General features: G+C 39.2%; 1 protein-coding gene across 3 annotated transcripts in view; it reads right to left on the reverse strand.

The window, feature by feature from the left end:
- chuk (component of inhibitor of nuclear factor kappa B kinase complex) overlaps nt 1-14,368 on the reverse strand; it is a 98,834-nt gene that overhangs the window by 36,404 nt on the left and 48,062 nt on the right. For 2 of the 3 annotated variants that reach the window (XM_069885483.1, XM_069885480.1), the window contains exon 22: nt 9,735-13,081. The exons of the other annotated variant lie outside the window; for it this stretch is intronic. In XM_069885483.1, the coding sequence (XP_069741584.1) occupies nt 13,034-13,081 (48 nt within the window). In that variant the 3' untranslated portion in view covers nt 9,735-13,033. Of the gene's footprint in view, nt 1-9,734; nt 13,082-14,368 lie in introns of those variants that run through there. 3 annotated transcript variants of the gene reach the window in all.

Genomic DNA, 14,368 nt, shown 5'->3' on the forward strand with positions numbered 1-14,368 from the left:
CTCTCCACTGGCCACCGTGACAGAGGTGCACCAAAGAAAAGGTACAAGGACTGCCTAAAGAAATCTCTTGGTGCCTGCCACATTGACCACCGCCAGTGGGCTGATAACGCCTCAAACCGTGCATCTTGGCGCCTCACAGTTTGGCGGGCAGCAGCCTCCTTTGAAGAAGACCGCAGAGCCCACCTCACTGACAAAAGGCAAAGGAGGAAAAACCCAACACCCAACCCCAACCAACCAATTTTCCCTTGCAACCGCTGCAATCGTGTCTGCCTGTCCCGCATCGGACTGGTCAGCCACAAACGAGCCTGCAGCTGACGTGGACTTTTTTTACCCCCTCCATAAATCTTCGTCCGCGAAGCCAAGCCAAAGAAAGAAAGATCACACCACAGAGCACAATCCCAAGGAACGGAATTCAATCCAACACTCAACAGTTCATGCATTGTCTTCTCTGCACAAATCTTTTATGTCCCCATCCTCTCATATTTAACATTTTATTCCACTTGGATAACTTTTGGCCCTTTAATCTACTCTGGATATTTTAATTGGGCAAAGCTGATACATTTCTGGCTGATTTAATTTCTCTCCCCTACTCACTCAACCATCTCTGAATTCACCTTCCACCCAAATACCACATGTAGGCACGTCCAACCACCACCTTCCCCAGTCATAACCTGAATGCTGATCTATTCCCTCTCCAGTGTGACCGATCCCTCCATTATCTCTGCTTCTCATCTCTTTTCACCTCCTGCTCCCCCCAAGCAAGCATTGATGCAACACCTTGACCATCTCTTCTCATTATCTGTACCCAAAACAACCCCCCCCCCCCCCGCATATATATCTTTATGTCCTTCAATTTATGATGCTGCAGTCACTACTCATGGTCCAATTTACTGCATTCTGGATCAAACAAATGCTGATTACGTGAATGGTTTGTGAAACATTCATTTAGTCTGCAAGTGTGGTCACTCCCCAGTTTTACACTCTGTCCCCAGAGGTGCTCAAATTAAACTCCATGCAAATTTGAGGAACAAAAGGACATTTTACAGCCTTCTGACTAACACTGAATTCAACAATTTCAACTCAAAGGTAGTCTATCCTGGCAGCTATCCTGCCATCATTTGCATCTCCTGGTGTTGTGTGATCAAATCAGGTTCGGTGGATTCCGAGAAACGAATCCAGACATAGGTGAAACAAACAAAAGATGATCTTTGTTGCACACATGGGGAAAATAGTAATGGAGAAAGACACAAAATAACACGCAGTACTTAAAACAATGTAAACAGTCACATCGGATTCAACGATCTCCAATACCAGTGGCTGCTCTCTCTATCTCTCACACATGCAATTATTATTCAGTAACTAGCAAACTCTTACTTTACAGTGACTTCAACACATACTCCCGGTTCCCTGTTCCAATGGGGTTCAGCTCAATGCAAAATATTCCCACACAATACCACAATCCCACGCTCAGGGTGGTGCACACCTTACCGACAACTCCACCAGCGATGTCCATAGTTCACGACTTGGCAGAGACCAGCACTCGTAGTCAGGACCAAGCACAGGATGATCTGTTGCATTTGGTGAGCTTTTAACATACAGTAAGCTTGGGAGTCCTGCCCAGGTCATCACTAAATAATTTAAAGGGGCCAATGATCAGGTGTGCACTAATGGGTGGGCAGAGTCCAACCTGAGTTGGCAGATGATGAGACTTCCTACTAGATTCCAGACCTGGAAGTCATTTCACCTTCCACAATCCCACCTGGTTTCAGACGGAGAGGCCACATGACCCTCCAGAATCCACACAACACTTGGAGATTTCTTTTGTTTTCTTTCCTTTACCCTACTATGTCTTCCTCAGCAGTCGTTGTCAATCAATCACCTCTGCAAGTGTTCAAAATTTGTTCTATCCACATCATTCTCAGGTACTGACAAAATATCATAAACCTAAAATGCTCAGCCATTCTACCTCAATATTTGGTGTCTAATTTTCCAAGCATTCCCAGAGTTTTCCATTTATATTTCAGAATTCAAACTTGTTAACAGATTTACTTTTAAGTATTCATAATCCATTAGTCAAAACTTAAATAATCTATGCAATTAAAATTATCCAGCTTACATAAAATGAAAGGAAACAAACATTTATTGCAACCCAGATCTACACACCATTGTAATTCTAGTCATGTTTATTGTCACCTGATTGCATGAGTACAACCTGATGAAACAGTGTTCTCCGGTCCTTGGTGCAAAACACGCAGACACAACTAGACATAACTCACATACAGACAAACAATACATATGCAGTACAAGCATTCATCAATGCAAATAAATTAAAAAATTCATGAATATAGGTGGTTAGTGTGAGCAGTTCCTTTGATCATTCAGCATTCTCCCTGCCCGTGGGAAGAAGCTGTTCCTCAGCCTGGTGGTGCTGGCTCTGATACTCCTCTATCACTTTACCCGGCAGGAGCAGCTGAAAGATGTTGTATGCAGGGCAGAAGGGATCCTAAATGATTTTTCACACTCTCTTCTGACAATGGTCCCAGTAGATCACATTGAAGAGGGAGGTAGGTATCCTCACTGATACTCTCATAGCCCTGTAGATTGACCTCTGATCTATTTCTCTGCAGTAACCATCCAGGATGCTCTCAACAGAGCTCCTGTGGAAGGTTGACATGATGGTGGCCGGTAGCTTTGCCCACTTCAGTCTTCTCAGGAAGTGCAGTAGTTGTTGAACCTTCCTGATAAGAGAGGAGATGTGTGCCCACGATAGATCACTAATTCATGATGGATCATTCGTTCAATGAACTCCAAAGAACTTGGTGCTCTCCACACACTGCACTACAGTTGTTGCAGTGTCGTGGAGGGTGGTTGTTCCTGGTCCTCCTGAAGTCCATGATCATCTCCTTCATTTTGTCCATGCTGAGACTTAGGTTGTTACTCTCGAACTCTTGGGGTCCTTGAACTGACCAAGGGAACCACTCCACTTGCTGCTTTTATTTCAGATTTCCAGAGCTTAATTTTGCTTTTGTCCCAAAATGAGTCAACCAATTAACAGTCAGTTTACAGATGATAGTCAGGAATTTAATGAAAGGGAAGTGGTACATTATAAATAAGGGATTGGAGGGAGAGAATGTAAAAATGTGACCTGTACACAGAGAACAATGTAAATTAATTTTAAAGTTTATTTCAATTGGGCAATTAGTTTCACTTTTATGTCAGTTTAACATTAAAATATTTCAACAGCAATGGATTTGAGTCATTTACATTTTATGACACAATGACTTGAGGTGGTTAATAGTGAGCCCACAAATTTAAATTCACAATAAAATCTGTATTTATATTGCTGCTTGAACCCAGTAAAATATCCCCAGACGCTTCACAAGACCTTCAAACAAAATTTGACATTAGCCACTCAAAGGGGAGTTTAGGAGAACAAGGTCTAAGACAATGGGGTGCCTCAAAAGAGTAAAGGAGAGAGAGGTTGAAAGATTTAGGGAAAGTCTAGGGCTTTGGTGAATGCCAATCAAGTAAAATATAAGACATATTTGACCAGTACTGGAGAACAGTCATCTAGGTGGGTCAAAAGGATGGAAAATATTAAAACAGGTGGTTGCCTCACTGAGAGCAAGTGTAGAAATGATTGGTGTTCCCTCAGACAAGGGTAGGATGGTTGTAGTAACTTCATCTTGAGAAATTCTAAATGGGGAGGAGTCACGTGATGGAGTAGTGGCCGGACGGTGAACTCCAGCCCTCTCCAGAAAAGTCGGGAAAAACAAGAGAAAATACAAAGGCACAGAAATACAAGTTAAAGAAAAGTGAGTATAAAGGTGGAAAGAAGATGGAGACAAAAGGAGAAAAATCAAAATCAACGGAAAGAAGAGAGGAAGAGAAGACAACGGAGGAAAAAGGTGAAGGCCTTACCTGTCCGAAGAGGCCCGCTGTGGAGAGAAGACCCCACTACCTCAGGTCGGTAGAAAAAGAACTACAACAATGGCTCACAGAGCCGAGTAAAAGTGCGCAACCGCGCATGCGCGACTCCTCGCGCATGCGCGATGCGCATGAAAAAAAACACACCGACGGGAGGGGGGACCAGCTGGGGAGTCGATCTCCACAGCCGGCAACGACAGCTGCAGAACACCTGCAGCAAGAAGAGACCACAGAAGACAATGGAAACAAGAAAGAAGAGGAGGAAAGGGCAGCAAAGAAACAACAGATGGCCAACCTAGAGGAAGAAGAAGAGGAAGAATACAGTGAAATAGATAAAGGGAAAGGCAAGGTAAAGGATATACTTGCTCTTGTTAGAGGATACATGGAGTCATTTAAAGAATGGCAAACACAGGAATTCAATGATTTAAGAAGAAGAATAAACAACACAGAAAAGAAAATAAATAAAATGGATATGACCTTAACAGAAATGGGGAAAAAAATGGACAAGATGGAAGAACGGGCAATAGCAGCAGAAATGGAGGTAGAAGACTTAAAAAAGAAATTGGAGGAATCTAATAAAAAAACTAAAGAGACACAAGAATTACTAGCCCAAAAAATAGATATAATGGAAAATTATAACAGAAGAAATAACATAAAGATAGTGGGCCTTAAGGAAGATGAAGAAGGCAAGAATATGAGGGAGTTTATAAAAGAATGGATCCCTAAGGCCCTAGGATGTCCAGAACTACAGCAAGAAATGGAAATAGAAAGGGCACATAGAGCATTGGCCCCTAAACCACAACCACAACAAAAACCAAGATCTATTGTAGTAAAATTCCTAAGATATACTACAAGAGAAAAGGTACTGGAGAAGACAATGGAAAAAGTAAGAGAGGGCAACAAACCACTGGAGTATAAAGGGCAAAAAATCTTCATTTATCCAGATATAAGCTTTGAACTCCTAAAGAAGAGAAAAGAGTTCAATACAGCAAAAGCGATTTTATGGAAGAAAGGATATAAATTTACACTGAAGCATCCTGCGGTATTGAAAATATTTATTCCAGGACAACAAAACAGACTATTCTCAGATCCAGAAGAAGCACGAAAATTTGCAGAACAATTACAAAAATAGACTGAGGGATGAAGACGGGTAATGAGAGCAAAAATTATCACGATTGATATGTATGTGGGTAAAGACAAAAATAGACTGAGGGATGAAGACGGGTAAGGAGGGTAAAAATGACCACGATTGATATGTATGCGGGTAAAGAGGTATAAGAGTGAATAGAGACAATGGGCATATGTGAAAGTATCTGTAATTAGAGGAAAACATAGAGAGTATAGACAAGAATTAATAAGGGAAGGTAATGGAATAGAGAGAATAAGGAGGGAATTAAAAGAGTGACCTTTGTGACATATAAAAAGCGAAATCTTTTCTGGGGGGGGCTGGGTGGGGGAAAAGAGCGGTCACTGCAAAATCAGTTGACGCTTGCGAGTGGATTCGCAAATCCAAATGGAGAGGGGAGATGTGGTTGTCCGACAAGGGATAAAGGGCAACTCAGGAGGGGAAGGGGAGATTGGGGATAAAGAAGATAGAAATAGGAGAATAAGGAAAATGTTGGATGTTGTAGGAATGTTGTCTGGTAAAGAGTTGAAAATAAGAAAACAGAAATGGAAAAGGAGGAAAGGTAATGATGGAAAAACGGAAAGAGAAGATAAACAAAATATAAAATGGCTACGCTGAACTATATGACTCTAAATATTAATGGAATACATAACCAAATTAAAAGGAAGAAACTACTAAATTTACTGAAAAAGGAAAAAATAGATATAGCATTTGTCCAAGAAACACACTTAACTGAATTGGAGCACAAGAAATTAAAGAGAGATTGGGTAGGACATGTAACAGCAGCATCGTATAATTCAAAAGCAAGAGGAGTGGCTATATTAATTAGCAAAAATGTGCCATTTAAAATAGAAGAGGAAATAATAGATCCAGCAGGGAGATATGTTATGATAAAATGTCAGATATATTCAGAGCTTTGGAATCTACTTAATATATATTCACCTAACGAAGAAGATCAAAAGTTTATGCAAGATATCTTTTTGAAGGTAGCTAATACGCAAGGGAACATACTAATAGGAGGGGATTTCAATCTGAATTTGGATCCAAATATGGATAAAATGGGGAAAAAAATTAACAGGAAGAACAAAGTAACCAAATTTATAATTAAATCAATGCAAGAAATGAAACTTGTGGACATATGGAGGAAACAAAACCCAAAAGAAAAGGAATACTCACACTACTCGACTAGACATAAAACATACTCAAGGATAGACCTATTCCTGTTATCAGCCCACATTCAAGGGAGAGTTAGGAAAACGGAATATAAAGCTAGACTATTATCGGACCACTCACCCCTGTTATTGGCAATAGAGCTAGAGGACATCCCTCCAAGAATGTATAGATGGAGATTAAACCCCATGCTACTTAAAAGACAGGATTTTAGAGAATTTATTGAAAAACAATTAAAAATGTACTTTGAAGTAAATACAGAATCAGTGGAAGATAAGTTTATACTATGGGACGCAATGAAAGCATTCATTAGAGGGCAAATAATAAGTTATGCAACCAAGATGAAGAAGGACTATAATCAGGAAACAGAGCAGTTGGAAAGGGAAATAATAAACATAGAAAAAAAATTAGCAATAAAGGAAGATACAACCAAAAGAAGAGAATTGGCGGATAAAAAAATAAAATATGAAACATTACAAACATATAAGGTAGAGAAGAATATAATGAAGACAAAACAGAAATATTATGAACTAGGTGAAAAAACACACAAAATCTTAGCATGGCAGCTTAAGACAGAGCAAACTAAGAAAATGGTATTGGCAACAAGGAAAAAAGACAAACAAATTACATATAATCCAAAAGAAATTAAGGAAAACTTCAGAGAATTCTATGAACAATTATACCGAACCGAAAACGAAGGGAAAGAAGGGAAAATAGATGAATTTTTGACTAAAATTGAACTACCAAAACTACAAATAGAGGAACAAAATAAATTAACAGAACCATTTGGAACAGTAGAAATACAAGAGATAATAAAAAATTTACCAAATAATAAGACACCAGGAGAGGATGGACTCCCAATAGAATTCTACAAAACATTTAAAGACCTAATAATACCGCCCCTCCTGGATGTAATCAACCAGATTGATGAGACACAAAACTTACCAGATTCATGTAAAACAGCAATAATTACAGTGATACTAAAACAAGGGAAAGATCCACTCTCACCAGCGTCATATAGACCAATATCTCTGCTAAACACAGATTATAAGATAATAGCTAAACTATTAGCGAACAGATTAGCAGAACAGGTACCGAAAATGGTAAATTTAGACCAAACTGGATTTATCAAAAAAAGACGCACAACAGACAATATTTGTAAATTTATTAACTTAATTCATGCAGTAGAAGGAAATAAAGCACCGGCAGTAGCAGTTGCTTTAGACGCAGAGAAGGCCTTCGACAGAGTAGAATGGAATTACTTGTTCAAAGTATTGCAAAAATTCAGTTTACCGGAGAAGTATATTAATTGGATTAAAGCATTATATAAGGGACCGTTAGCGAAAGTGACAGTAAATGGACATGTATCAAAGCAATTTAACTTAAGCAGGTCAACGCGGCAGGGATGCCCACTATCACCATTATTGTTTGCGCTAGCTATAGAACCACTAGCAGAATCGATAAGAAGAGATAATAATATAAAAGGAATAAAAATAAAAGACAGGGAATATAAAATCAGTCTGTTTGCGGATGATGTGATAGTGTACTTAACAGAACCAGAACTATCAATAAAAGAACTATATAAGAAATTGAAGGAATATGGAGAAGTGTCGGGATACAAGATAAACGTAAATAAAAGTGAAGCAATGCCTATGAATAATGCGGATTTCTCAAAATTTAAGGAGGAATCCCCATTCAGATGGCAAACGCAGGCAATAAGATACCTAGGTGTGCAAATAAACAAAAATCTAGGCCAATTATATAAACTCAATTACAATCCACTAATGAAAAAATTACAGGACGATTTAGAGCATTGGAAAGAGCTACCACTAACACTGATAGGAAGGATAAACTGTATTAAAATGAACATTTTTCCAAGGATACTATACTTATTTCAGGCATTGCCAATACAACTGACAGAAAAATTCTTCAAAGAGTTAAAGAAAATAATAAGGAGATTTTTATGGAGAGGGGGGAAACCGAGGATAGCACTAGATAAATTAACAGAATGGTATAAACAAGGAGGCTTACAATTGCCAAACTTCAAAAATTATTATAGAGCCGCACAATTAAGGTACCTATCAGATTTTTATCAAACAAGGGAAAAACCAGACTGGACGAGACTAGAATTAGATAAAATAGGGGAAAAGATACCTGAACACATATTATATAAATGGGATGAAAAATTGGTACAACATAGAACTTCTCCAGTATTACACCATCTCCTCAATATATGGAAGAAGATTCATGTAGAAAGAAATAAAATAAATTACCAAATACCAAAACTAATATTGACGCAAAATAAGCTACTCCCTTTTACAATAGACAACCTTGCCTTTAGAAAATGGGGAAAAAAAGGGATTAAAAGAATAGAAAATTGTTTTTCAGGAAGTAGATTCTTATCCTTTGAACAAATGAGAGATAAGTACAATATAACTGGAGATACAGCGCTGGCATATTACCAACTGAGATCCTACTTGAAAGATAAATTAGGAAGCAACTTGAGTTTACCAGAGGGAAGTAACCTTGAATATGTGATTACAGATACAATGTTAATCAAAAGATTTATAAAAAATATGTATATTAAACTGCAAGAAAAGGAGAATGAGGAAACAAATGGTAAAACTAAACAAAAATGGGAACAAGATTTAAATATAAAGATAAAAAAGGAAACATGGGAGAAGTTATGCTCTGGAACGATGAGAAATACAATAAATACGAGGCTGCGTATGATACAATATAATTGGTTACACAGACTATACATTACACCGCAAAAGTTAAATAAATGGGACCCAACAGTATCTGATAGATGTTTTCGATGTAAAAAAGAAAGGGGAACAACAATTCATGCAATCTGGACATGTGAGAGAGTAGAAAAATTTTGGGATGATCTCAATCAGATATTAAATAAAATAACAGAAAACAATATACCAAAGAATCCAGAGATCTTTCTCCTAAGTAACATAAAAAATAAAGAATTTGGAATTGACTTGGAAGATGCACAAAAAAGATTTGTCAAGATAGCCCTAGCCGTAGCAAAAAAATGTATTATGTCAACCTGGAAATTGGAAGATAATTTGAAAATACAACAATGGTATATAGAAATGAATAAATGTATTCCATTAGAAAAAATAACATATAGTTTAAGAAATAATATTGAAATATTCGAACAAGTATGGGAGCCTTACATTAAATACAATAGCGAAAACCTACCGGGAACAAACATTACCTAAGTTGATGGAAGGAGAAGAAAAGAAAAGAATGGACTCAGTAGAATTTCTGGTGTATTTTTGTTGAATGACAACATTGTCTAACTGAATTAATGCAACCTAGATTGTATACCTAAAATGGATGAGAGGGGGGGGGGTGGGGGGTGGCTTGGGAGGAGGGAGGGGGGAGGGAGAAAAAGTCACTGTAAATGTGTGGAAAAGAAAAAGTGTATATCATGGCTATTGTGATTTATGGTGTGAAAAATAAAAAAAAAAAAAAAAAAAAAAAAAAAAAAAAATTCTAAATGTAACAGATTTCAGATTTATTGTCAAGAGTACATACATGACATCACATACAATCCTGAGATTCTTTTTCCTGCGAGCGAGGCAGAAGAGCGGAGGCAAAGGTGGTGGCACATGACATGATGGAGGTGGAAATTGGGATGTCTTTGCAATGGCATAGAAATGATGAGAAGGTCACATTTGGAACTCAAAGGGAGACTGATTGCAAAGTCTTTATCACCCTGAGGTGAATGCCAGGGAGATGGCTGGGAAACAAGAGAATGTGGTTGGAATATTGAGGGACATTGACAAGATCAAGTGAGGTGGTGGTGATGAATATCTTCAGCCTTCATGGGGAAATGACACGGCGTCCAATGTCTTTGGCCAGGAAGTTGGAGGTGGGAACTAAGATGTCAGGGACAGAATCTTGGGGGATAAGGCCATAAATGTGATTTTTCTGGATATAATTGGGTCGGGAAGAATGAAACCAGATTTGCGTTGGCCTTAAGTCTGGACTCTGACCTGATCAATGATACGCAAGAGGAAGGTGCTGCAGTAAAGCCATGTAAAAAAGCTGGCGACAAGTGGCAAAGTGGTTTTAATAAGATTTGCTTCAAGGGATGTATAGGGTCAAAGTTTTGGAAAAGACAGATTTAGGAAGTTAATGATTTTGTCAATGAAGAGGAGGTTGGGATGGGGGTGACAGGATTGAACACTGGTCAGGTTTATATTTTTTTCCCTTAAGGCACATAAAATACAAATGAAATTAAAGGGCAAAGTAACAAATGCACTGTGGGACATGGTACACTAAAAATCCAAGAAACAAAGTAAACTGCAAAAATAAAATCTGCGGATACATCCTAAAAAATTCGATCAAGCTCATTAAAAAAAAATCAGTGGAATGTATATATTTGTCATTTCATTAAGGAACTAGAGTTTAAATTTAACACAAAATACAAGCTTGTGGGAATGGAGAAAATGTGCACATCTCTCTATTCACAAATATACAAGAAAATGGTATTACTTGTGACATTACACTCCGCCGTGTCTGTCCGGTTGTAATGCATTCAAGCATTTTAGCTAATATGAACAAATTTCAAAATGAAAACAAGAACTAGATGACATCTTAAAAGTGCAAAGTGCAATCAAAGCTGCCATACAACTTAAAAGTAGATACTGACAAGAGATCACAAAAGGCAGCACAATTTCCTGGACAAAGGAGGACCTTTAGTGTATCATGATGGAGCAAAATTTCACCTCCCTGATTCCGTACATCATGTAAAAGATCTTGGCAAGCAGTAAAGCATTAAAATGTACGGAACTCATCCAAATCTTTGTTACATTATTATTTTGCAATCCCAGTTAATACACACCCTGTTGGAAAAGACGGCCCACCAATTAGGTCACAGCAATAGCACACTACTAAGTATTCTGATTGCCCATCACTGCTAATTTCAGTGGCAAGTCAAAATCAAAACAGTTTTTCATTCAAACATTTTTGACCATCAGTCCATCAGGCAGTGGTCAACACAAAAACTCAATGGGGTTCCTTGAGCTGTCTGTCCACATGATCGGAAAGAATACCTCATCGTCAGAACTCACTTACAATCACCAGTAACAGCTTGGCTGGTGGTGAGAGGAGCCTTCCTGTCCAAATGAAATATAATGACTAAAGCATCATGGCCCTTGATGTGATCGTGATGGGGACAAGAAGGTTGCCCACCTCTGCAGATGGTTGAGTTGCTCAAAGTGCTTGGAGAAGGATGCAAGGACCCTTGTCATGGTTCATCCCCGGCAGCAACATGACAGAGGACTCTCTGAATTGCAGACTCTTCTCAGGGATGCACGCTGAGGCATAAATCCAGAGCTGCTGGAAGATCAACTTGGTGAAAGACTCTCCCAATACCTTTCGGACTTCCAGCACATTGAAATGTCAGTGAGGGAATGCTGCCGACTGGCGATAGGAGTACATGCTGAAGGATGGACTGAGGCTTGACGCTGGCAACACGAGGGCTTTGAGACGAAGAACCATCATCTCAGGCCCTTTCTGCTACAGGGCATTGAGGGGCTGAGATCAGTGGGGAAGCCCCTCAAATACTGAACAAGGGGCCACATTAGGAGACAATGATGAAATTAATAAAACAATGGGCATCACCAAATTCTAAATACAAATCTGACAATAAGAACATGAAAAGACTTTGCACTGTTTTCCTTTGTAGATACTTTTCATAGTGAATTTTATTTATTAATTTAAACATACAGCACGGTAGCAGGCCCTTTCAGGCCACGAGCCCGTGCCGTCTGATTACACCCAATTGGCCTACACCCGTGTAAATTTTTGGATGGTGGGGGGAAACCCACACAGAAAATGGGAGAACATACAAACTCCTCACAGACAGTGAGAGATTCGAACCCCAGTGCCAATCACTGGCACGGTTACAGCGTTGCACTAACCCCAAGGCTAACTGTGCCGCCCTTGAAGTTTGTTAAAACACAAAGCACGAACAGGGCACAGTACATTTCTGATTCAGAAAATGTGCTACTCAGGATGAGAGATCAGCCCGTGCCCTGGAGAGACGGAGATGCCTTGGGTTTGCAAGGAAGATCAGAACTGCAGGGACGGAGGGAAGAAGATATGACAGAGAGGGCTGGGGTTCGAGTGTACACTGAACAGAGGTTTGGAAAGACCTATTGAGCGGTGGTCAGTTCTGTCCAGAGAAGAGGAAACCACAAAGATACAGAATCAAATAGCTTGAGACTGTTACTTGATTCCAATAATATCAAAAGAAACCTGGAAAAAAAAATTACCACGATACTGAATAAATATGGATGTAAATAAGTGAAAGCAAAAGTTGTAAATCCTGGCTGTCCATCACAACTGATTAAAACATTTGAGTGTACACAAAACACAAAAATTTGCGTATCTATATTTTCATCTTTTCAAATGTTCACATTTTTAAAATCTTTCTAGATGTCTTTTACTTTTCATTATTTATTGCTTTTGTTATAATTTTATAAGCCATGAAGATAAATCTATGAGAACTTTATAAACTTGACAATGCATCAACTGTGATTTGAATGTTGACAGTTGGTTGCAAGGAGATGCTAGGTCCAGTACATCATTCTTGTGTCAGATTTGGTGGACTGAAGCAGTGGAACTAAAATACCAAGAGTCTTCTGAGAGACAGAAGGAGTCAGTTTCCAGGCTTCCAAACACGACTTTTCTTCATAGCGTTCACCACTTTTAATCCACACCGGATATCGATCTTTGAGGTGATCAGGGGCTCTACAAACCAACTGCCACATCAAAATATAAATTTCAGGGTCTGTCTGATACCATTTCTTCAAGCCAACTCCAATCAAGAGACTGAAAAAGAAAAGTTAATGGATGCTGACTGCTGTGTAGAACATCAATTTTTCATCCTTTCCAACCATGAAACAACCTGGTTATCTTCTGACACTCAATGTCCAGACTTGGTTACAGTGATATCAATAAACCGACATGGCAACTCAGTAAGACAAGTCAGAGTTCTAGATCATTCAAGATATCAGACTGCTCCTGTCTGCTGACCAAAACAAATATTGAATACTACAGGAGTTACTGGGAACAGAAAGGTACGGGGAGCTGAAATCCATGGCTAGATCAGCTACAATCTTTTTGAATGGTGAACCAGGCTTGATGTGTCTCTCATTTAACAGTTTACATTATAAAATTGTCATAATTTTTGAAATACACTATGGAAATTCAATGAAACTGGAACATAAGAGCATAAATGGCATGACATTTAATATAGAAATCTAACATATTTAAAATATTAAGATCAGTAAAAATTAAGACAATTTTCAAAAGCAGTTTCAAGGCAAATTTTAGTAGCAGCCGGATCTTGTACTCCAACATTTTTACAGCAAATTCACAAACATTATCTGCTGTAACAGTTAGTTTCAAAATAACACAGCAGGATATCTTGCTAAAAAGGTGAATATGTGAGGTCAATTGATGAGCTGTCAATTTAATTATCACGCTGATTGTATTTTAATAGACATTCAGCACATTAACAGGCCATTTCAGCTCACGGGGGGGGGGGGGGGCCATGCCGCCCAATTTACACACAATTAACCTACATCGGTACGTTTTAAATAGTGGGAGGAAACAGGAGCCCCCGGGGAAAACCCATGCAGACACGGGCAGAACATACAAACTCCTTATCTTTGGCTTGGCTTCACGGACGAAGATTTATGGAGGGGGTAAATGTCCACGTCAGCTGCAGGCTCGTTTGTGGCTGACAAGTCCGATGCGGGACAGGCAGACACGGTTGCAGCGGTTGCAGGGGAAAATTGGTTGGTTGGGGTTGGGTGTTGGGTTTTTCCTCCTTTGTCTTTTGTCAGTGAGGTGGGCTCTGCAGTCTTCTTCAAAGGAGGTTGCTGCCCGCCAAACTGTGAGGCGCCAAGATGCACGGTTTGAGGCAATATCAGCCCACTGGCGGTGGTCAATGTGGCAGGCACCAAGAGATTTCTTTAGGCAGTCCTTGTACCTTTTCTTTGGTGCACCTCTGTCACGGTGGCCAGTGGAGAGCTCGCCATATAACACGATCTTGGGAAGGCGATGGTCCTCCATTCTGGAGACGTGACCCACCCAGCGCAGCTGGATCTTCAG

This window comes from Narcine bancroftii, chromosome 6 (genome assembly GCF_036971445.1).
Source record: "Narcine bancroftii isolate sNarBan1 chromosome 6, sNarBan1.hap1, whole genome shotgun sequence".
In the NCBI taxonomy this organism is placed as follows: domain Eukaryota; kingdom Metazoa; phylum Chordata; class Chondrichthyes; order Torpediniformes; family Narcinidae; genus Narcine; species Narcine bancroftii.